This window comes from Notamacropus eugenii, chromosome 3, assembly GCF_028372415.1.
Source record: "Notamacropus eugenii isolate mMacEug1 chromosome 3, mMacEug1.pri_v2, whole genome shotgun sequence".
Classification (NCBI taxonomy): Eukaryota; Metazoa; Chordata; class Mammalia; order Diprotodontia; family Macropodidae; genus Notamacropus; species Notamacropus eugenii.
The window spans coordinates 27,784,140-27,807,634 of NC_092874.1; the positions used below are offsets into that span (position 1 = coordinate 27,784,140).

At 41.1% G+C, this 23,495-nt stretch overlaps 1 protein-coding gene and 1 pseudogene across 1 annotated transcript; one reads left to right on the forward strand and one right to left on the reverse strand.

The window, feature by feature from the left end:
* Positions 1-18,457: 18,457 nt before the first annotated feature.
* Positions 18,458-20,245, reverse strand: LOC140531792 (probable E3 ubiquitin-protein ligase TRIML1). Its single transcript, XM_072650510.1, has 2 exons — positions 20,211-20,245; positions 18,458-19,904 (listed from the first exon to the last, which is right to left on the reverse strand). The coding sequence occupies exons 1-2, from the start codon at positions 20,243-20,245 to the stop codon at positions 18,479-18,481; spliced, it is 1,461 nt and encodes a 486-aa protein (XP_072506611.1). The 3' UTR covers positions 18,458-18,478.
* Positions 20,246-20,379: 134 nt separating this feature from the next.
* On the forward strand, positions 20,380-21,251 carry LOC140531793 (tripartite motif-containing protein 43-like; annotated as a pseudogene).
* The last annotated feature ends 2,244 nt before the right edge of the window (positions 21,252-23,495 follow it).

Consider the following 23,495-nt stretch of genomic DNA (forward strand, 5'->3'; position numbering starts at 1 on the left):
ATTTATTATTTACTATCCTAATTACATTTTAATCTAGTTTAGGCCACATTTGGAAGGACTATGGCTCACAGTTGAGCATTTGATACCTCTGTCATAATGGATCCCTACTAGCAAATAATTAATAGTCAACCTTGTCTTGAAGACCTCCAAGGAAGGGGTGACTCACCCCTCCCAAGGCAGCTGGTTCCATTTTCAGACAGCTCTAATTGTGAGGAAGTTTTTTTTTTTTTTTCTGACAAGAAAGTCAGACTTGCTTTAGACACTTCCAATTTTGCTTCTGGTTTCAGTGTCTGGCAACTAACAAAACAATCCTGATCCCTCGTTTATATAGCTCTTCAAATATTTGAAATTGGCTATCGTGTTTTCCTTGAGTCTTTTCTCTAAGCTAAATACCCTGAGTTCCTTCACCTAGTCCTCATATGCCATGGACTCAAGGTTCTTCTATTGGCTTGCCCATGTCCAAGTGTCTTAACAATGAGTAGTATGATATTTGCTGTGTTTATTCTCTCTCTTAAGACACTTGCCCATGTCCAAGTGTCTTAACAATGAGTAGTACCATATTTGCTGTGTTTATTCTCTCTCTTCCATTTTCTTAAGCAAACCCTGCTCTCAAGAAAGAAGTTGATAGAACACCATAACAGTGAGAGGTAAATGGTTGATAATGCTCAAGAGCATGACAGTCCCTCCTAAGAATATCACATTTTGATATGAAGCAAAAGAATAAATCCCTCATGATATCATTCCAGACTTAGGAAACTTGGTGGGGGAAATGTAGGAGTGTGCTGTTAAAAATTAACAACTAGCTCTCTACAAGGGGAAGGGAAGTATTCCTGACATACTTTTAAGTTTAATCTGCATTATTTATTCACATTTTCTCCATGACTTACTTAAGTCTAGACAATCAACAAAATAATAAATCAAACACTGTATTATTTGCTTATTTCTAAGGTGCAAGTGTTCACCCTGAATGTTTAAAAATTGGCAGCTGGTTCAGCTGGCTCCAGCATACCCCTGGGGAAATGTAGCATTTGGGACAAGAGATGGGAGGCTTCCTAGAATTTCTAAAATCACAATTTTTCATCTTTGCATCCTCCTACATCTTTGCACCCATCTTTGTCATAAAACTAAAATTATAGCCATTGGGTCAAATCTAGTTGAGCCAAGAGAAGAAAGCTGCATGTGGCCATGCAACCTTCATTTTCTGCCCTCCCCCAGAGAACATTTCCCAGTGAATACAAGCAATTAAGCCTCACCATTTGGTTCCAACCGCTTAAATGCTCTCTGTCAACATGCTAAATGTACAATTAGAAGAGGTGAAAACCAATTAAGATGTGTTTTGGAAAGGTGCCGGAGCCCATTTACAATAATAAAAACACCTTGATGCTCTCTTTCTGGGGAGACTAAATATTTGTTCTGGCTTTTAGGCATCTTTTTTGTTTTGTTTTATTTATAATTTTCATGACAGGAACAGGCACTTATTATCAGTTCACATCAAGGTACTTAGCTAGTGATGTTGTAAAAGCTTCCTTCAGGACAATTGGAGAGAAAGATGGATCAGTCCAGTCTAAACAGGATGCTTGAGGTGGGTAGGACATTGGGCTCAGAATTTCATAGTTGTGCCAATATGTTGTGTATAGACAGTAGTTCTTGTGCTACTAGATTACCTATCTTGAGATTTTTCTCCATTATCACTCTTCAAATCTAGGAAGAGAAGCCAGTAAGGACTTACTCTATTTTTGCTTAATCAAATGATGTCTATGTAGCCATTTGTACAGCTTGCTGTTGGTTCCAGGATACAGAATATTGACAGGGAACTGAACTGTGATGAACTAAGTGAAACTCAGGTATCCTGCATGTCTGAGTTGATATTTCTGAGAACACTCCCTCTTTTAGAGATATATGTTTATATCAGAAATTGGGGACATCTATTAAGCAATTATACTTTAATAATCTACTATAATGTTAATGGGTAGATGGAACTCTGGTAAGAGAGATATTGGGCACTTTTGGGTGTTGGCCCTTCCCCATGTGGGCTGTCCTTTCTGTGGGTGGGCAAGGTCTATTAAGAAAGGAGATTATAGGGTCCAGTGGATGGAGTAGTGATCGTGGAGTCAGGAAGATATGAGTTCAAATAGGGCCTCAGATACTTGACACTTACTAGCTGTGTGACCCTGGGCAAGCCACTTAACCCCAATTGTCTTGTAAAAAAAAAAAAAAGATATTTTTAGTAATGAGAGTAATAGACATCTTTTGGTTTAATATAGTTATCAGAGCTCCCATGTACCTTATACTTGATGGTAATTTGTATTTTGCAAAGTGTTTTCCATATATTTTATCCAAAATAAAACTGTTCCATTTCCCAATACTCTGTCCCATTCTCTACTCATTCAGGTCACACAATGATCTCATCCACAGTCTGGCCAAACACTGTTAATAACCATTGTTATTACACAATATCCTCACGTCAGGCAGAATGTCTCATATTTTCCCAATTAAAATCTGCTCACTGTCAGTTGGAATTTAGTTTTTGTTTGCATGACTATGATAGCCTTGGGCAATATGAAAAAACCTCTTCTTTCAAGGGCCACTAGGATTCTATGAATGGTAGAGTATGACCGTAGGCATCTGGTACTCCAAGATCTTCACAGATAAAGAACAGCAGACCAAATGGTGTAAGTAATTGGGGTCCCATTTGGTTCTGTTGTGGTGGTATCCAGTGCTATAACTAGGCTGAGATACCTGAGGATTATCCCAGGACAGTGAAATTTAAAGGGTGGAAGTAGCATTTCTACTTCAGAACTATAGGAACAAATGAGCTCAGCATATGTGGAACAAGAATAAATAAATTAACAATTAATTAAGAATAGTTAAAATAAGAAGATAGGAACTTAGCAAATGGCCCTACTCTATATATCCCTCTCTTACTTTCTCTCTCTCCCCTCTCCCCCACAATAGCCATATCTCTGCCCATGAGAATAGTAGTACAGGAACTCTCCCTTCCCCAAGCTAATATGAATCTCATTTTCATGCTACTTGCACCCAGTGTATTTGGGAATCCCAATGGGATAACACAAATCTCCATTTGTATATATAGGACCTCCATGTTGCTAGAGGATTAAACCTGACCATCTGTTAGGGAGGGTTTTATTTTAGATCTGAGCATTTTGGGTTTCCATTTACATTTGCTGAGGTTAATAGACCTGACAACCTCCTCCTGTTTCCAGCAGGGAGTGCACACTGACTACATGGGAAAGGAGACCATAGTGGTTCTCTGTGTCTGTTCTGAAACATAGCCTTTAGGAACAGAGGCTGTTTTATTATTCTTGCTCAATTCCCTAGGTTCTTCAAGTCCCATTATACTTGGCCATTCATACCCTTAATGGTGCTCCTTGGATTTCCCCAGGAAATGGTGAGTTCCTGTAGCAGCTTCAAAATATTTGATAATCCCTTTGATTTGTAACTGAAAGAACTCTAAACTGTCTCTCTCTCTGTGTCTCTCTGTCTCTCCTCTTTCTTCTCTCTCTCTCTAAATGTGTCTGTGCGTGTGTGTGTGTGTGTGTGTGTGTGTGTGTGTGTGTGTGTGTGTGTGTGTGTAAAACCTTTAGCTTCTTTACCTGTGATTGGAATACTTCCCCTGAGAGACCTCCAGCCAGGAAGGGTGACTTTTCAATAATGAGACACTTGGCAGGGAGGCAGGGCCAAGATACTTTTAGAAAGCAGTGAGGGCACAAGTATTTCCAAACAGAAGAGAAAAAAAGGATAGAGGCCAACTCTGATCTCTTAATTGCTGGAAGTTCATGAGTTAAGGGATGTGAAATCCCCAGTTCACAAAGTAGAAATGGCTTTAGAGAAAGAGCCCCTTTGAGTCATTAGCTATGTGCTTATCCTCCTACACCCAGGGGATTGAGGCACTAGACAGAGAATGCCATTTCCCACTAAAAAAAATAATTACTGCTTTATATATTCAGGAGGGTAATGGGAAGAGGGGCAGAGGAGTGTGTGGGATGGGAAGGGAGGGGGATTGTCCTTTGGTAGATTATTTGTGCTGGAACTTGATAAGGAAAGTTGAAGTATATGCTTTCTGACAAGGCAGACCAATTAGAACAGTTCACAGTGGGCACCTTGGCTGGGAAACTCTCCTCCCTGAGCTTGACTAGGGCTGGAGCAACACCCTGACTGGCCATTGGAAGTAACTGTGGGATTTAAATGACCTCCTGCAGGAGGGGTTAAACATGAATCCCTTCATAGTATGGTATAAGAAGGGGATGGTGTTCACAACAGTAGGGGTGGTGACAGGGCATTGATCTCAGGGGACTTAAAGTTTTTAATAATTTGGAATCTTTGGGAAATTTACTAGGAAAAAACATGCTGGAAAGTCATGCAGAAGTAAGTGCTCAAAAAAGTCCCATTAATACTTCATTAGTAGAATAAAAACTCTTTGTGGTTAGGGACTGTTGATCGGCACAGTGTAGATCCTTAAAAAGAACTTAAATTTATCTACCTCTGTAAATATATTATCTCAAATCATGATTTTAACAAGTCAGTAAAAAAAATTTTATTATATTTTTAACCAGACCTGTAATTTCGGGGGCAGATGGAAGGCACAGAGGATAGAGTCCTGGACTTGGAGGCAAAAAGACCTGAATTCAAATCCTGCTTTAGACACTTATTAGCTGGCACATAATAGGCACTTAATAAATGTTTATTAATTATTGATTTTGTGACTCTAGGCAAGTCACTTAACTTTTCTCAGCTTCAATTTTGTCATCTGTACAATGAGGATTGTGAGGAACTTTGTGAGGAACAAAGAAGATGATAATTGTAAAGGACTTTACTGTATAAATCTTAGTTATTATTATTTTTGGTGTAGGCAACATCCAGGAGGAAAATAGTCTTTGCCAATGCAGGCAATATTTGTCCAGGGTACAAATTCCTGTTGAATGAACAAATTTTTCCCATAAACGTCATCCCTTTGTCTTTTTTTTAAAATTTATTTGTTTAACTTTTAATATTCATTTTCACAAAATTTTGGGTTCCAAATTTTCTCCCCATTTGTCCCCTCCCCCCACCCCAAAACACCGAGCATTCTAATTGCCCTTATCACCAATCTGCCCTCTCTTCTATCATCCCTCCCTTCCCTTGTCCCCATCTTCTCTTTTGTCCTGTAGGGCCAGATAAATTTTTGTACTCCTTTACCTGTACTTCTTTTTTCCTAGTAGCAAGAACAGAACTTGACAGTTGTTCCCAAAACTTTGAGTTCCAACTTCTCTTCATCCCTCCCTCCCCACCCATTCCATTTGGAAGGCAAGCAATTCAATATAGGCCATATCTGTGTAGTTTTGCAAATGACTTCCATAATAGTCAAGTTGTGTAAGACTAACTATATTTCCCTCCATCCTATCCTGCTCCCCATTGCTTCTATTCTCTCTTTGGATCCTGTCCCTCCCCAAGAGTGTTGACTTCAAATTGCTCCCTCTTCCCATCACCCTCCCTTCCATCATCCCCCCTACCCTGCTTATCCCTTTCTCCTCCACTTTCCTGTATTGTAAGATAGGTTTTCATACCAAAATGAGTGTGCATTTTATTCCTTCCTTTAGTGGAATGTAATGAAAGTAAACTTTATGTTTTTATCTCACCTCCCCTCTTTTCCCCTCCACTAAAAAGTCTTTTGCTTGCCTCTTTTATGAGAGATAATTTGCCCCATTCCATTTCTCCCTTTCTCCTCCCAATATATTTCTCTCTCACCACTTAATTTCATTTTTTTAAGATATGATCCCATCCTATTCCATTCACTCTGTGTTCTCTCTCTCTCTCTCTCTCTCTGTGTGTGTGTGTGTGTGTGTGTGTGTGTGTGTAATCCCACCCACTACCCAGATACTGAAAAGTTTCAAGAGTTACAAATATTGTCTTTCCATGTAGGAATGTAAACAGTTCAACTTTAGTAAGTCCCTTATGACTTCTGTTTGCTGTTTACCTTTTCATGCTTCTCTTCATTCTTGTGTTTGAAAGTCAAATTTTCTTTTTAGCTCTGGTCTTTTCATCAAGAATGCTTGAAAGTCCTTGATTTCATTGAAATACCATTTTTTCCCCTGAAGTATTATACTCAGTTTTGCTGGGTATGTGATTCTTGGTTTTAGTCCTAGTTCCTTTAACTTGTGGAATATCCTATTCCATGCCCTTTGATCCCTTAATGTAGAAGCTGCTAGATCTTGTGTTATCCTGATTGTATTTCCACAATACTTGAATTGTTTCTTTCTAGCTGCTTGCAATATTTTCTCCTTGACCAGGGAACTCTGGCATTTGGCCACAATGTTCCTAGGAGTTTCTCTTTTTGGATCTCTTTCAGGTGGTGATAGGTGGATTCTTTCAATATTTATTTTTCACTCTAGTTCTAGAATATCAGGGCAGTTTTCCTTGATAATTCCATGAAAGATGATGTCTAGGCTCTTTTTTTGATCAAGGCTTTCAGGTAGTCCCATAATTTTTAAATTGTCTCTCCTGGATCTATTCTCCAGGTCAGTTGTTTTTCCAATGAGATATTTCACATTATCTTCCATTTTTTCATTCTTTTGGCTTTGTTTTGTGATTTCTTGGTTTCTCATAAAGTCATTAGCCTCCATATGTTCCATTCTAATTTTGAAAAAACTATTTTCTTCAGTGAGCTTTTGAACCTCCTTTTCCATTTGGATAATTCTGCTTTTGAAAACATTCTTCTCCTCATTGGCTTTTTGAACCTCTTTTGCCAATTGAGTTAGCCTATTTTTCAAGGTGTTATTTTCCTCAGCATTTTTTTGGGCCTCCTTTAGCATGCTGTTGACCTGCTTTTCATGCTTTTCTTGCATGTCTCTCATTTCTCTTCCCAGTTTTTCCTCCACCTCTCTAACTTGATTTTCAAAATCTTTTTTGAGCTCTTCCATAGCCTGAGCCCATTGAATATTTATTTTGGATGATTGGGATACAGAATCCTTGATTTCTATGTCTTTCCCTGATGCTAAGCATTGTTCTTCCTCATCAGAAAGGAAGGGAGGAATTATCTGTTCACCAAGAAAGTAACCTTCTATGGTCTTATTTTTTTTTCCCCCTTTTCTGGGCATTTTCCCAGCCAGTGACTTGACTTCTGAGTGTCATCTCCACCTCCACCTCACCTCCAGATCTGCCCAACCAAGGCTTGGCGTCTAAGATTCAAATGCTGCTTCCCAGCCTCAGGGCTTTGGGTGGGGACAGGGCTGCTATTCAGTGTGAGATTAAATTCAGGTGCTCAGGTCAGGGCAGGGCCACCACATGGGGCTTAGTTCCCTCAGGGGGTTTATTCGGAGACCTTCGACAATGGATCCAGGCTCCTGTCTGCTTTGGGAGCCCCTGTCTGCTGCCACCTCCATGGCTGCTTCCCAAGGGGGCCTGAGTTATAGGGACACCCCAAACCCCTCTCGGCAAGTTGAAAAGAACCTCTCACTGACCTTTGGCACCTGTGGGTGGAGGGACTTGCGAGGCTGCTGGAGATTCTGTCCCTGAAGCCTGCTCGGATCCGCTCCCCTCAGTGCTGCGTGGCCAAGATAGGGCTGGGCTCTGCTCTGGGTCCAGGGCACAACGGATCTTTCCTGTTGGTTTTTCAGGTCTCTCTGGAACAGAAATCTCCTCTGCTTTGTTGTTCTGTGGCTTCTGCTGCTCCCGAAATTGTTGGGGGTTCTTCTTTACAGGTATTTTATGGGCTGTGGGTTCGGAGCTAGCATATGTGTATCTTTCTACTCCGCTGTCTTGGCTCCTCCCCCCCCCCTCGGCCCCTGCCCTTTGTCTCTTAACATGGTCTGGAAGTGATCCTATTTTTTTCAAAAGCTACCAGAGTGCAAGATCTGGACAGGCCTATCAAACAGCAAAAACTTTATAAGTGGATTGGCAATTTATTAGCCTGAAAGCACATTTTTGTGAGTGTCAGCCCTAATTAGTTCATCACCAAATTGGCCATAGGGACATGGGTTTTTGGCCAGAGGAATTCCTGAAGAGCAGAGGAATGAAAACCTTGCTTTGCCACCTGAATTCTAGACCTCTGCCTCTTTCTCAAGTCTCTGATGCCATCTCTTGCTCTACCCAATTTCCAGCTCTCCTCTGCACTGACCATTGGCTGCACCATCCACTTGCCTTGTTTTCCCATATCCCAGACCCTTGACCTACCTCTCAGCTCACATATCCCAATCTCCATATTCCCTGCCTCAACCTCTGGATTTCCCAACCTTTAATTTGCCTCTAAATCCTTGCAAAAGAAAGGCCTTCATGTCCCAGCTTAGTTCTGTTTTCCTGACTTTCCTTTTACTCTCATCTTCCTTGATTGAACCCTCCTTCAGGCTATATCAAGGGAGGGATGGATACATACCAATGAAAACACAGATTTCTGCATACTCTGGGGAGGTGGAGTAGCTAGAAATCCTTGCTTTCTAGCCAATAACACAAGATGTGCCTGGGGCACACAGCATGAATGGAGAACATCTTGGACCTCAAGGTATGAAAACCAGCATGGGGGACTGGGTTCAGAAAGCCTAGGATATCACTTTCTGGTGGGAGGCAGAGACTCTGGGACATCTTGAGGCTGCTGCTATGAAATTCACAGTTGGGCTGAAGAAGAGATAAGTATGCCATCTGATAGTTTTCTATTTTAACTAATTAGTTTTTTTAAACCTATCTGCTAATCTCAACTGTTCCACATACTGAAAAAGTTCAAGGGATATAAGCACACTCTCTCCCATCAAAGCCCTGCTTCACCTGTCTAGATATGTATTTGATCATCTACATTCAATAGGTGAAAAAGATATGTTGGCTATATATACAGACAGTGGATCTTCCTGAGATCAAAGAAATTTAAAATTTATCTAATTCAGATCCCTCATTTTAAAGGTAAGGAAACTGAAGCCCACATAAGGGAAATGACTTGTCCAAGATCACATAGATAGTAAATGACGTAAGTGGGATTTGAACCCAAGAACATTTATCTAATAAATAATAATAATAATAATAATAATCTAATAATCTAGCACTCCTATCTTTGTGGCTCCCTGAATTTCTCCCTGGGCCTAATAGAGTGCAAAAGCATATAATTTGAGAGCTGGAAGGGACCTCAGGCCATCCACAGATTTGTTGAAAATATACAAGAAAGATACAAAATAAATGTGGAATGAGACTGATGCAGTTTGGAATGCTGTGACTCCTGAAATGCAAGGGTACAGTGTGAGTCTGCTTGGAAAGAATTCGAGCACTCAAGCTTTCTTTCAGTCAAGGTGGCAAGGTTTTATTGTAATGCCAATAGGCCAGATTGTTAGGGAATCTCCAACTTGATGAGGGTGAGACTGATGGTTGTTATCCTTCATTTTCCAAAGTGGACCAAAATGACATCACCATGATAAAGTGAAATTTCAGTGTGTCTGACTGTGGCTGATCAGACCAATATGAGTTTGGAATGCTTTACCACAGTTTGGGCACAGATAGTCCATATGAATATTTGGGGTGGATATACCAAATTTGTGCATCGTACATTTACTTTGCGCTGTCTCAATTCTGTTTTGCTCAAAGAGCACAGAACCCTTTCTGATGTGGGCATGCCATTCTGAGCAGTCCTGTGCCAATGTCTCTCATGTTGCACAGTCAAATCCAAAGTTCTTGAGAAAGACCTTGAGAATGTCTTTGCATTGCTTCTTCTGACCACCATGTGATCACCTGCCTCATGTGAGTTCTCCATAAAATAGTCTTTTTGGCAAGTATACATTTTGCATTTGAACAACATGGCCAGCCCATTGGAGTTGCACTCTCTGAAGCATAGTTTGAATGTCTTGCAGTTCAGCTTGAGCAAGGACTTCAATGTCTGGTACCTTATCCTGGCAGGTGATCTTCAGAATCTTCCTAAGACAGTTCAAATATTCAGTTTTCTGGCATGGCACTGGTAGACTGTCCATGTGTCACAGGCATGCGACAATGATGTCAGCACAACGGCTCTGTAGACCTTCAGTTTCATCGTCAGTCTAACACCTCTTCTCTCCCAAACCTTTCTTCGGAGCCTCTCAAACACTGAGCCAGCTTTGGCAATGTGTGCATCAACCTCATTGTCAATGTGTACATCCCTGCAATGTACACTGCCAAGGTAACTGAACTTATCCACGGCATTCAAAACTTTTCTGTTTCTTGTAACAGATGGTTCCACGTCTGGATGGTGTGGTAGTGGTTGATGGAGCACCTGTGTTTTCTTGGTGTTAATTATTAGGCCAAAGGGACAGTGAAAAGATCTGGATAGGATTGAGGAGTGGTAAATAGCCTGGGTGGGCCTAGTGAAACAGTAAAAGGATTCTAAGTAGGCTAATTAGGTGATCTAGATGGGATTAAGGAGTGGTTGGTATATTCAAGTTGTCAGGAGTGGGCCAAGTGCACAGTGTAAGAATGTTAAGTATGCTAATCAAGTAATGCAGGTGGACTGGGGTGGGCCAGTTGACTTGGGTGGAGGCACCAGTGATCTGGGCTGCTGAAATGTATGGGAAAATTCAAGGACTGTGCTGCTTTCAAAGAAATGGTCTTTTTCTTTGAGGGGTTCAAGTCCCATCACCCCATCAAGGCTACCAGCAGCAGGAGGAATCAAGAAGAGCTCTATCTTAATTGAAATTTACCAGAAGGATAAACTAAGGCAAATTTCTGAGCTAGATATCATTTATTATAAGGAGGATGAAACCTGATAATAAAAGTCTAAGGACCCTACTTCTGGTCAAGCGACCCCCAATTGAAGGTGTATACATTTTTATAAGCATAGAACAAAAAAAAAAAGAACAGAAATCATCTAATTGTCCAGCATCACAAATTGAAAGATCAGGATTTACCACATCAAAGGAAACAGGCATAGCTTCCATATGCTATGAAGACCACCTCTCTATCTCTAAGAAATGCCTTCATAAATTTACAGGTCTCAGCTACATCCTGAGGTCCCAGAGGAGGGCAGTCATACAGATGACTGGGGAATGAGCACTTGAATTGCTAAAGATGAGTCAAGCTAAATGTCCTAGCTTCACAGGGATACCCCCAAAACCTTGCAAAAAGTGCTGAGGCAATGTTTTATGAGAACACTGATAACAGAACTCTTTAACTACCATCAGATGAATCCTTGGTTTCTCTCTTCAGAAAGGGAGAGGTTGAACTGTATCCCACATAAGCTTCTCCACTCAAACTTCTGAGAAGACACTTATTACAATATAAAATGAAATATAAAATACAGGATCAAAAACTAATTTTTAGTTTTAGTCAGGCTAAAGAAGATGAGTTAGTCTAACTTGGCCTCATTTCATTGAATTTAACCTAGTTTAGCCCATCAATAATAACAAGATTGAGGATCTCTTTAACCTTAGTGCTATCTTTCCATCCTCATTGGACTTTAATCCCCTTCCCTCACTCTTCAATCAAACCAAATTGGCCTTCTCTATGCTCCTCAGTAGGAAACTGCATCACCCAATCTGTGTCATTGTACTGGCTGACCTATATGCCTGGAATTTATTCTCTCCTTACCTCCACTGCAGAGAATCTTCCTCTTTAAGATGCCACACAAGTACTATCTTTTGATAGTATGATAGTATGAAGCTTTTTTTATTTCCCTAACTGCTAGTGCCCTTCCCCCCAAATTCTTCTATATTTAACTACTTTGTGCATATTTGTATTTCTTCATTTTATGTTTATGATATATATTTTATATATACTTGTCTCTCTTTGAGAATATGAGCTTCTTGAGGGTAGGGATTATTTCATTCTTTATATTTGTATCCTTGGTACCAAGCATAGTTCTTGTCACATAGTTGACACTTAATAAATCTGTGCTGATTGGTTAATTAGTGGCAAAAACTGACCAACCCCAGCAAACACCACAGCTGAAAATTTGATTTCTCTTTAACAATGTCTATCTTGAGCATGTACTTAGAAATGACTACCATTGACCTCTCCCCCTTACAAAGAGTGTTTGAGACTATAAATAATCATCTCTGTGATTTTGGGAGCTTCTTCTCTGAACTTCAAGTTGTGCATGTGAGAACACATTTCATAATCTGTGACTGAGACTGCCCACAGACAGTGTTGAGATGGACCTTGCTGGGTGAGAGGGTAGGTTGCATTTCCAGCCTAAGTTGTGTTAACAGAATTGCTTTGGGGAAGCTTTCACAATGTCCTCCTACTGCTATTTACCCCACCACAAATTGGAAAATGTCAAATTCACACGTGATTAAAATAAATTGCTAAATTATAATTATATTGATGGAGCTTGGATAAGTCTCCAGATGGAGACAAAAATAACCCTCAAAAAGTCACAGCCCAGACAGACCATACTACACTTCCATGCCAAAGTATAGAGGAGGTATAAAGAGGCAGTTATATAGATTAATCTTGCCCCTAGTAAATCCATCTTCCTTCATCTCCTATAATACCTGAGAAGACAGATTGGTCCAAGTAATATAAGTGCTTCAACTCACTCCTTTATTTCAGATGTGGAAAAAATGGGCTCAGGATGGAGTGGTCATGCCATTGGTTGATTAACTCCGGTCACCTGATTCTGAAATCAAAAATTTGCTTGGGTTCCATAGGCAGGACATAGCAATTTCTTCTACTCTATGTAACCCCTGAGCCCGTAAAGCCCGTTGTTGGTTACTATCAAGTCCATAATACTTAAAAAAGTATTTGCTTATCTCATTCCACAGCTCATGAGTCCCCACTCTCACTGACTATATCCACTTCCACACCCTCACACCAGGCCAGAATAAATCATGCGCCGTCAAAGTCAACGTACAGGACATGTACTTAAAATAGAACTCAAGATAAATAATGAGAAATTGAATCAAGCAGTGACAAAGTAAATCAATGTTATTGAATCATTCATGGCAACCAGACCAAGTAGCTGCTTCCCCTATACCTTTAAGGGAGATGGCAAATCAATTCCTCATTTCATCCCCCCTGCATCTCCAACCCAGCAGGAAAAGACCCAATCAGTTTAAATTCATAGCAGGATGTGGAGACTAGTGTTGCAAACTACTCTGCTGGATTTCTTTCTTTGCAGTCTCCCTGTAGTGACCTCCCAGAAACTGATGCTTCAGGATATCAAAGTCAGATTCATCCTGCAGATATCTCTATCCTGTTTTGTTACCAACCCACTTTCCCTTACTGCTTATCATTGCTAACTTGCTGACTATACCACCTCTGGCCTCCATTCCACCAGACTGGGAAGACTAAACAAATGCCAACTGCTGAAAGATGTTCAAAGACTCCTGGGTACTCAATTGAAATACCAAATTTGTGGCATGGGGAGGCACTACAAATCCATGGCTTTGGTACTCTTGAACTGTGTTGTTCTCCGAACAAGATAATGTAAGTATCAGATCTCGCTTCTAAACAAACAAATCTTCCTTTACTGCTTTTCAAAATCTTTCCCCAGGGTGAAATTGGCACCTTACCATCATGACAGGGGTAGCATTTGAGGGCCACTGGATCATTCAGAATACGCAACTCCTCTTGAGTGGCAAGTCATCCATGGAGGGAGGAGACTTTTAGCAATCTTTGAAGTGCATGTCGAGTCTTTGTGATCACTCTTTCTGGAAAACCAACCCTGTGGCCTTCCCCCAGACATTTTTTGGGTATTAATGCTATATTATATCAAAATGTAAATCATTTCTCAACAAGATTAATAGCAGCTTTAACAAACACCACACTGACAATCAAGGTATAGAACTTCTGGAGGCAGTCACCACTGAATCATTATCATCTCTGCAGTAACATGGATGAAAGGCAGTCAGGTGAAGTTGAAGGAGGGCCAGCCTTAGAATAAAGAAGACTTAGCTACAGCTCCTGATTTACTTCATGACTCAGGTCACATCCCATTTTGAGTAAGAGGCCCATCCTTGGATGCTCTGGCTTCCTCCACCCCATCCCAAGCCGGTGGATTCCCTCTGAAATTGCTTTTAATGCCCTCTGTTTATGTCTTATTTTTATATAGTGTTTACTTTTTGTCTTCTCTTTTAGAATGTGAGTTTCTGGAGGCAGGGTAGTGTTTGTGCCTTTCCTTGTATCTCCACTGCTTAGTAAACAGTAAGAACTTAGTAAGTGCTTGTTGTCTGCACCACTGATGGAAAATTTGGCCTCTGACACATGCTGGTTGCGTGACACTGAGACAAGTCACTCAGCTTCTCAGTGTCCCAGCAAACTCTTCAAGACACTGAATTGCAGACAAGGTAAGGAACAGTGTCACTAGAGGTTTCTATGCCAAAAAATTCAGTGTTTTTTATAAAATCACAGGTCTGAACCAAAGAGAGATGTCTGGATTCATCATTATATATACAAAAAAAGTGTATATATATATATACACATATATACGTATATATGTATATATACATACATACACACACAAATGTATCAGTCTATTTCCATCTATCTATCTATCTGTCTGTCTGCCTGTCTGCATGTCTGTCTGTCTATCTATGCATCATCTACATATTTACCCACCCATCCATCATATCTATATGTCTCTCTCTCTCTCTCTCTCTCTCTCTCTCATCTATCCATCCATCCAGTTACCTATCTCAAAAGTTTTAAAAAGCTTCCCTCTCAAAAACCATGTGAAGTACCACAGCTTAGAAGGTACCTTAAAAGTTATTTTTCTCAATGCCCTCATTCTACCAATGTGGGAGATGGGGACTGGAAGTTCAAGTAATTTACCCAAGGGTACAACTAGTTATTAGCAGAGAAAGGATTCAGACCTTGGTAAATGACATGCATAGCCATTAGCTCCATTTTACAGATGAATAAACCAAGGTTTGGAAAGATTAAGTGGTGACATCACCAAGAAGTCTGAAAGTTTGGATTAAACCAGGGTCCCTAATGATGCCAACTCCAATATGCTATCTACCTCACTATTCGTTAACTTATTGTGAAATAAATATACCTTAGAAAGAGCTGACAACCCTCAAATCCAGTAAAATACCTGTAAAATAACTCTAAACAAATTCTGGAGATACAGAACCCACAGAATGATGGACTAAAGCAAATCTTCAGCAACCCAAGACAGCCTTGGAGGTTGACAAGAAACATCTATCACATGCACTGGGAGTAAAGCACAGTCCAGTATGGGTCTCATAGACAGGATCTGAGCAGACCTCAAGGGGACTAAATTTCTGGTACCTGTGGTGGTTTCCAGATTTCCAAAATGCCAAGAACAAATTGGAAGGTCAGAGGGAAAAACCTGCCAGACCTGTGTGAGAGAGTACAGTGGTGCAGCCCCAGCCCCAGGGCAGGGGAAGAGGGTGGAGGAGCAGGCGCAGAGGCTGCTTCTGGAGTTCGAGGCCCACAAATTGTGGGGGGATTGAAGGGCTGACAGTACACTCTCACCCCCACTGTAAGCAGAGAACTACCTTGACAAAGACCTCAAAGGTCAACTAAATAGCTGGGGAAATGAGCAATGGAAAAATTGGAAAAAGAATCAGACTATGGAATCTTACTTTGGTGACAAGGAAGAACAAAATATACAAACATAAGAAGACAACCAAGTCAAAACTCCTACATCCAAAGACTCCAAGAAAACTATTAATTTGTCTCAAGTCATGGAAGTGCTCAAAAAAGATTTTGAAAATCAAGTAAGAGAAGTAGAGCAAAAATTGGGAAGAGGAATGAGAGTGATGCAAGAAAATCATGAAAAATGAGTCAACTGCTTGGTAAAGGGGACCAAAAAATGTGGAAGAAAATAACACTGTAAAAAATAGACTAACCCAGATAGCAAAAGAGATGCAAAAAGCCAATGAGGAAAAGAATGCCTTCAAAAGCAGAATTGACCAGATGGAAAAAGAGATCCAAAAATTCACTGAAGAAAATAATTTCCTAAAGATTAGAATGGAAGAGATGAAAACTAATGAGATTATGAAAAATCAAGAAATTATAAAGCAAACCAAACGAATAAAAAGAACCAGATGATGTGATATATCTCATGGGAAAAAACAACTGACCTCGAAAATAGATCCAGGAGAGACAATTTAAAAATTATTGGAGTACCTGAAAGCCATGATCAAAAAAAGAGCCTAGACATCTTTCAAGAAACTATCAAGGAAAATTGCCCTGATATTCTAGAACCAGAGGGTAAAATAGATATTGAAAGAATTCAGCAACTGCCTCCTCAAAGAAACCATAAAAGGAAAACTCCTAGGAATATTGTAGCCAAATGCCAGAGCTCCCAGGTCAAGGAGAATATATTGCAAGCAGCTAGAAAGAAACAATTTGAGTATTGTGGAAACACAATCAGGATAATACAAGATCTAGCAGCTTCTACATTCAGAGATCACAGAGCTTGGAATATGATATTACAGAACTCAAAGAAGCAAGGATTAAAACCAAAAATCACCTACTCAGCAAAACTGAGTATAATACTTCAGGGGAAAAATGGTCATTCAATGAAATAGAAGACTTTCAAGCATTCTTGATGAGAAGACCAGACCTGAACAGAAAATCTGGCTTTCAAACACAAGAATCAAGAGAAGCATGAAAAAGTAAACAGGAAAGAGTAATCAAAGGGATTTACTAAAGTTGAACTGTTTACGTTCCTACAGGGAAAAAAAAAATATTTGTAACTCTTGAGAGTTTTCTCACTATTAGTGTAGTTGGAAGGATTATATATACATAGACAGAGAGCACAGGGTTAGTTGAATAAGAAGGGATGACATCTAAAAAAATACATTAAGGGATGAGACAGGAATATATTGGGAGAGGGAGAAAGGAGAATTAGAATGGGGTAAATTATCTCTCACATAAAAGAGGCAAGAAAAAGCTTTTTCAATGGAGGGGAAGAAGGGGGAAGTGAAAGGGAAAGAGTGAACTTTACTCTCATAGGATTTGGCTTAAGGAGGGAATAACCTGCATGCTACAGGAAATCTAGCTTAGGAAAGTAGGAGGAGAGGGGATAAGTGGGGGAGGATGATAGAAGGGAGGGGAAATGGGAGGAGGAGGTAATTAGAAGTAACTACTTTTGAGTAGGGGTAGGGTCAAAAGACAGAATAGAATAAATGGGGGAGCAGGATAGGATTGAGGGAAATATAGTTAGTCTTTCACATCATTAGTGTTATGGAAGCGTTTTGTGTGACTACACATGTATACCCTATTTTGAATTGTGTGCTTTCTCAGTGGGGATGGTAGGGGAGGAAGTAAAGAAATGAAGTTGAAACTCAAAATTTTAAAAACTAATGTTACAATTTGTTTTTGCATGCAACTGGGAAATAATGGGGTATATAAATCTATCTTGCCCTACAAGAAAATAGAGGGGAAGGATGTGAGAGAAGAGAGAGATGTGATAAAAGGGAAGGCAGATTGGGGGAAGGGATAATCAGAATGAATGATGTCTTGGGGTGGGCTGAGGGGAGAGATGGGGAGAAAATTTGGAACTCAAAATCTTGTGGAAGTGAATGTGGCAAACTACAAATAAATAAATAAAATTTAAAAAAAGAAAAAAGAAAGAGCTGACAAAATAAATTCCTCTGCTTTATCACACTGACAGTCTTCTTTCAATGCATTCAAAATGCAAGGAGGCACTTATATTCCCTATATTTTTAAGTATTAACTGCCCTTAAATTGCCATTTCCATCCCCATATATACACTCCATATATATTCAGCCTATGTATATATACATATATGTATATGATGGATTCCCAGTCTGGGATATGTACACCCCTAAGAAGTAAAAAAGCTTGTCAAAGAGCCTGGGGAATATTTAGTAATTGGTTAGATGGGCCCTTTGAAATTAATTAATAAGTTTCCGATCTGCATAAGGGGGCAGCTAGATGATGCATTGAATAGAAGGCCTGACATGGAGTCGGGAAAATTAATCTTCTTGAGTTGAAATACAGCCTCAGACAGTAGTTTGGGGAACTAACACTTTACCTTGTTAACCTCAGCTACCTCATGTGTAAAATGAGCTGGAGAAGGAAATGGAAAACTACTTTAGTATCTTTGCCAAGAAAACCCAAAATGGGGTAATAGAGTCAGACACGATTGAACAATAATAAAAATATGAAAAAGCATAGCATATGCTAGAATTTATTTCATTCTATATTAAATGGATTGCAAAGGAAGTTTACTAGGGACTGGGAAAAGGTTGAAATCTATGAACCTCATAGGGCTGTGATGATTCCAGGAAGAAAAATGAAACATAAGAGTATGAGAACCAGAGTGCTCATGTGAGCTTTTTTTTTTATTTATTGTTGAAAGAAGATTGATTCACTGAGGATGAACAGGATCATTCGAGGATAGGAGAGCATAAAACAGTTGAAAATGATTCCCCTCAACTTACAGTGTGGAAGACAAATCTCCAGTTGGAGAATAGCGAGTCTCTTTATCATGAAGTAGGTGATGATCATTGTCTTTGCAGAGGAAGGCTGAAAATGGAAGGCTCACAGCCAGGGAGCCTGATTGTGGGTTAATAACGTCTTCCTGGAGAAATGCTCAGAGTCAGGAAGAGCAGCAAACACAAAGGCCCACTGGACAGAGGGACATGGGACTAGCCTTTGTGCCTGGAAGTGGGAGGCCAGGGGAAAAGAAGGGTATGACAGACCCTGTGAAAGGAATAGAGTGGAATTCATAAATGAGGGAGCTGTGGAGAACATTGTAAAAGATGAGAGTACCAGAAGTATATTCCAGGTACACCCCAACCCTGGAAACTGGGCCTTTCATTCGATGTTCCAATGATCCAGGATAGGTTTGCAAATAGTAATCCTCTTCTTTCTTGAGACACTGAAGCAGGAACACAGAGTCACAGGTGGGCTCGTTTCTCCTCCTTTTCCTCCTCAAATATGGGGTATAGATCCCCAGCATCCACTGAGGTAGTTGAGTCATATCCACCTCCCAGTACTGTTTTCCTGAATTGAAGACCTGCTCAGCAAGGACAGCATGAAAAGCATAGTCTTCAGGATGCATGATCTCTTCCTCCCAGCCTTCTCTAGTCTTCACACTCTTCTTATCCTCAGAAACAGTCACACAGGAACTGGCTGCTGTGGGATCCATTGTGATGTCCACTCTGAATCGGCTGAGCATCTGGATCATGCCAGGGATGGGGCATTCTCTCAGCTCTGGGATGACAGCGTTGGCCCTTTGACATAGGATTGACTCACTCCTTCCCAGCAACTGCTTGACTTCCTGAAGCAGCTCCATATTGGGTTGTTGGCTTCTTTCCTGCAGCTCTAGCATGAGATCCTGGAGAGTATGCATATGCTGGGATAGTCTGTCCCAGCTTGCCCTTTCCTCTTGCTTTATCCTTTCCAGACATCGGAATTCTTCCTCCAGAAGGAAGTGGTGCAGCCTGTTATATTCTCCTGTGATCATCCAGTCCCAGTCAACAGCTTGTCTCTCTTCCTGAGCAAGAAGTTTCTCAGCTTCCTCCAAACGCTTCCCCACGTGGTTCTGAAGGTGCTGGAGTTTCTTCCTGCAATTGTGAGCAGCCTCTTCTACAGGAGAGAGCTTGTGAGCCCCATGATCTGGGCTTTGGGAACATCTCACACAGACTGGTGTCTGGTCATCTTCACAAAAGAGCTTGAGAGCTTTCTTGTGCCTGCCACGCTGGTGATGTCCTTCAGCACTCTGCAAAAGCAGGGAGCAGAGCTCTCTGCTCAAGTCAGTCAGCTGTGCTAGGTGCTCATTGACTGCTGGGAATTCTCTCACCTGGGACACTTGCCTGCATTCAGGGCAAGAGAAAGCTGTAGGTCCAATTCTCCAGGTCCAGGAGAGACATGCTCTGCAATAGCTGTGCCCACAGCTGATGGTAACTGGCTCAGAGAAGTAGTCCCTACAGATGGCACAGGTGATTTCACTCTGCAGTTCCTGCAGCTTTTCCATAGCAGCAGCGATGCTTTTCTCTCCAATTGCTTCATTTCTACAGCAGCTGAAATGAAGAGACTTGAGCTCCACTCATGGCAGTGCTTCTGAGGGGAAGGATACTTCCCTTTTATAGGAGGTAGCCCTGCCCCTTTAGGGCTTCCCAGAGGTGTTAACTCCACTAACTTGGTTCAACGTGTTAACCCTTGCTTGTTGCAACAGCCATGAGGTCCCCAGAGAGTGGAGTCCTTTGGATGGACAGGTTTCACCATGCTGAGAATACTCCTATAACCTATATCTGATTACTTGCTGTCTCAGAGAGGGGGAGAGGGGAAGAGATGGAGGGATAGAATTTGAAACATTTTCTTCTTACACACGAGCAATCTCAACTTGGTTGAACCCGTTCATCTAAAGGACTCTACCGGAGGTGTGAGCTCTTCGGGCCTCTGGGCTGCTGCAGTGAGGAAGGGTTAACAGGTTGAACCACTTTAGAGGAGTTAACACCTGCTCTGGGAGGCTCTAAAGGAGCAGGGTTGCCTCCTATGAAAGGTAAGTATCCTTCCCCTCAGAAGCACTGCCTTGAGCAGAGCTAAGGCCTCTTCATCTCAACTGCTGCAGAAAAGAAACAATTGGAGAGACAAGACTTGCTGCTGCTATGGAAAAGCTGCAGGAACTGCAGGATGAAATCACCTGTGGCATCTGTAGGGGTGATGTCTCTGAGCCAGTCACCATCAGCTGTGGGTACAGCTTTTGCAGAGCATATCTCTCCTGGGACTGGAGAGTTGGACTTACAACTTTCTCTTGCCTGCATGCAGGCAAGTGCCCCAGGTCAGAGAATTCCCAGTGATCAATGAATGCCTAGCACAGCTGACTGACTTGAGCAGAGAGCTCTGTTCCCTGCTTTTGCAGAGTGCTGAAGGACATCGCCAGTGTGGCAGGCACAAAAAAGCTCTCAAGCTCTTTTGTGAAGATGACCAGACACCAGTCTGTGAAATGTTTCCACAGCCTAGAGCATGGGGCTCACAAGCTCTCTCCTGTAGAAGAGGCTGCTCACAATTGCAGGGAGAAGATCCAACACCTAAGGAGTCAGGTGTGGAAGCATTTGGAGGAAGCTGAGAAGCTTCTTGCGCAGGAGGAGAGACTTGCTGTTGACTGGGACTGGATGATCATCGGGGAATATAACAAGCTGCACCACTTCCTGATGGAGGAAGAATCCCAATGTCTGGAAAGGATGAAACAAGAGGAGAGGGCAAGACACGTAGATGTTACTCAACTACCTGAGTGGGTACTGGAGATCTCTACCCCCTTTTTGAGGAGGAAAACGAAAAGGAATGTGGCCTCCTCTACCTTTGCATTCCTACTTCAATATGTCAAGAAAGTAGATGATTACTATTTACAAACTCTGAACCACTGAACCGTGGGGTGAAGGGCCTGGTGGCCCATGGTTGGGGTGTATCTGGAATATACCCCTGACACTCTTGTCTTTTACAATGTCCTGCAGTGCTCCCTCATTTATAGGTTCTATCCCTTACTCTTCACATCTCCTGTCACACCCATCTTTTCCCCTGGCCCCCCACTTGCAGGCACAAAATCTGGTCCCATGACTCTGTCCAGTGGACTCTCATCTCTGTGCTTGCTGCTTTTCCTATCTCTGAGCATTTCCTCATGGAGGAATTCTCAGCCCATCACCAAGATCTCTGGCTGTGGGCCTTCCATTTTCAGACTTCCCTGGAAAAGGATGATCATCACCTACTTCATGATGAAGCAGAGACTCCCTACTCTCCAACTGAAGACTTGTCTTCCACACTGCAAGTTGAGAGCGATAATGTCTAATTTTTTTATTCTCTTACACTCTGTTCATGCATTTATAGAATAAATTAATTTATCCAATATTAAACACCCTCCCCCCACACACAGAAGCATTGTGGCTCTGTACTCTTGTTTAATTTTTTCCTAAAATTCATCACAGTTCTATAAGGTCCATAGATTTCAAGTTTTTCCAGTCCCTTACCCCTTGAATTGCAGTAAACTTTCCTTTTTGCTCTAATTAATATGATGAAAAAAATTCTAGCATTTACTGTGCTTATGCATACTTTGGTTGTTTATTCACATGTGACTCTTTATGACCCCATTTCAGGTTTTCTTGCTAAGGAAACTGATTTGTCATTTACTTCTCCAGCCCATTTTTACAGAAAAGGAAACTGAGGCAAACATGGTAAAGAGACTTGCCCAGGCTCACTCAGCTACTAAGTGTCCAATGGTAGATATAAACTTAGGAAGATGACTCTTCCTCACTCCAAGCCTACCATCCTATCCAAAGTGCTGTCCTCTTAGGCACATCAGAAGTTATTTATTTTCAAATCAATCATTAAATCAGTTGTCAAATATTTCTCCTCTACCTTTGATAAATTCTCCTACTCCCTGGGGGTTCTGCAGATTTGTACTTGGGAATCCCTGATGTACATATGGGCTCTGTATGCATGGAGTGTCTAAATGGGCTAGGGATTGGCCATATAAGGGCACTTAATGCTTGAATGTTTGTCTCTTCCAGACATAATGAAAATCTAGGTAAAATATTCTAGTTCAAAATTTCACAAAGATATGCTTTCTTTAACTAGTATTAATTTGATTTGAGATTCTAATCTCACTTTTCACTTATTTTTGTGATGAATCTCTAGCCTTGGAAAGAAGAAATAGTATAAATAGGGCATTATTCCTGCTACACTCCTCTGCTCCAATTTGGATCCCAGAACCCATGCAATGGCAGAGAACTCCTAAATTGTGGGAAAAAAACCAATCTATATTTTCTGTAAGGACAATCTTTGGGTCTCTGGCAGGTGCTCCTTCATAACATGGAGTTGCCTGATGAAGATGATGTGTCTGCTTCTCCTCCATCTGCTTCTACTGTTTCTTTTTCTTCTTCATCTGCTTCTGCTGTTTTCTTCTTCTTCTTCTTCTTCTTCTTCTTCTTCTTCTTCTCCTTCTCCTTCTCTTTCTTCTTCTTCTTCTTCTTCTTCTTCTTCTTCTTCTTCTTCTTCTTCTTCTCCTCCTCCTCCTCCTCCTCCTCCTCCTCCTCCTCCTCCTCCTCCTCCTCCTCCTCCTCCTCCTCCTCCTTCTTCTTCTTCTTCTTCTTCTTCTTCTTCTTCTTCTTCTTCTTCTTCTTCTTCTTCTTCTGCTGCTGCTGCTGCTGCTGCTGCTGCTGCTGCTGCTGCTCCTGACCATGAAGATGAGGATGAAGAGAATACCTGGGTATTGTTAGCTGCTTCTTGGCCAAATTAGAGGATAAAGTAGGAGGGGTAATGTTTCCCAGTTTTTCATTTTATTTGCACCTCTAAATCCTTCTGAAATCCATTAGGAATAGAAATAGGTTATTAATGCATGGAATATTACAGAATGCTTGGAGAAAACCTGGGTCAGTATGTTGCATTTTGGAATGCTGGGAACCCTAAAATGTAAGGATGTGGGGGGAGATCTGCTTTGAAAGAATTTGACCACTCAAGCCTTCCTTCAGTCAAAGTAGCAAGATTTTACTGTAACACCAGCATGGTGGGCAGATTCCTAGTAAATCCCTAGTATTTGTAATGGCAATACAAGTGGGTGAGATTCCAAGAATCTGCACAGTAAGATTGGTACTTTCATAAAGAAAAAAACCGTGACA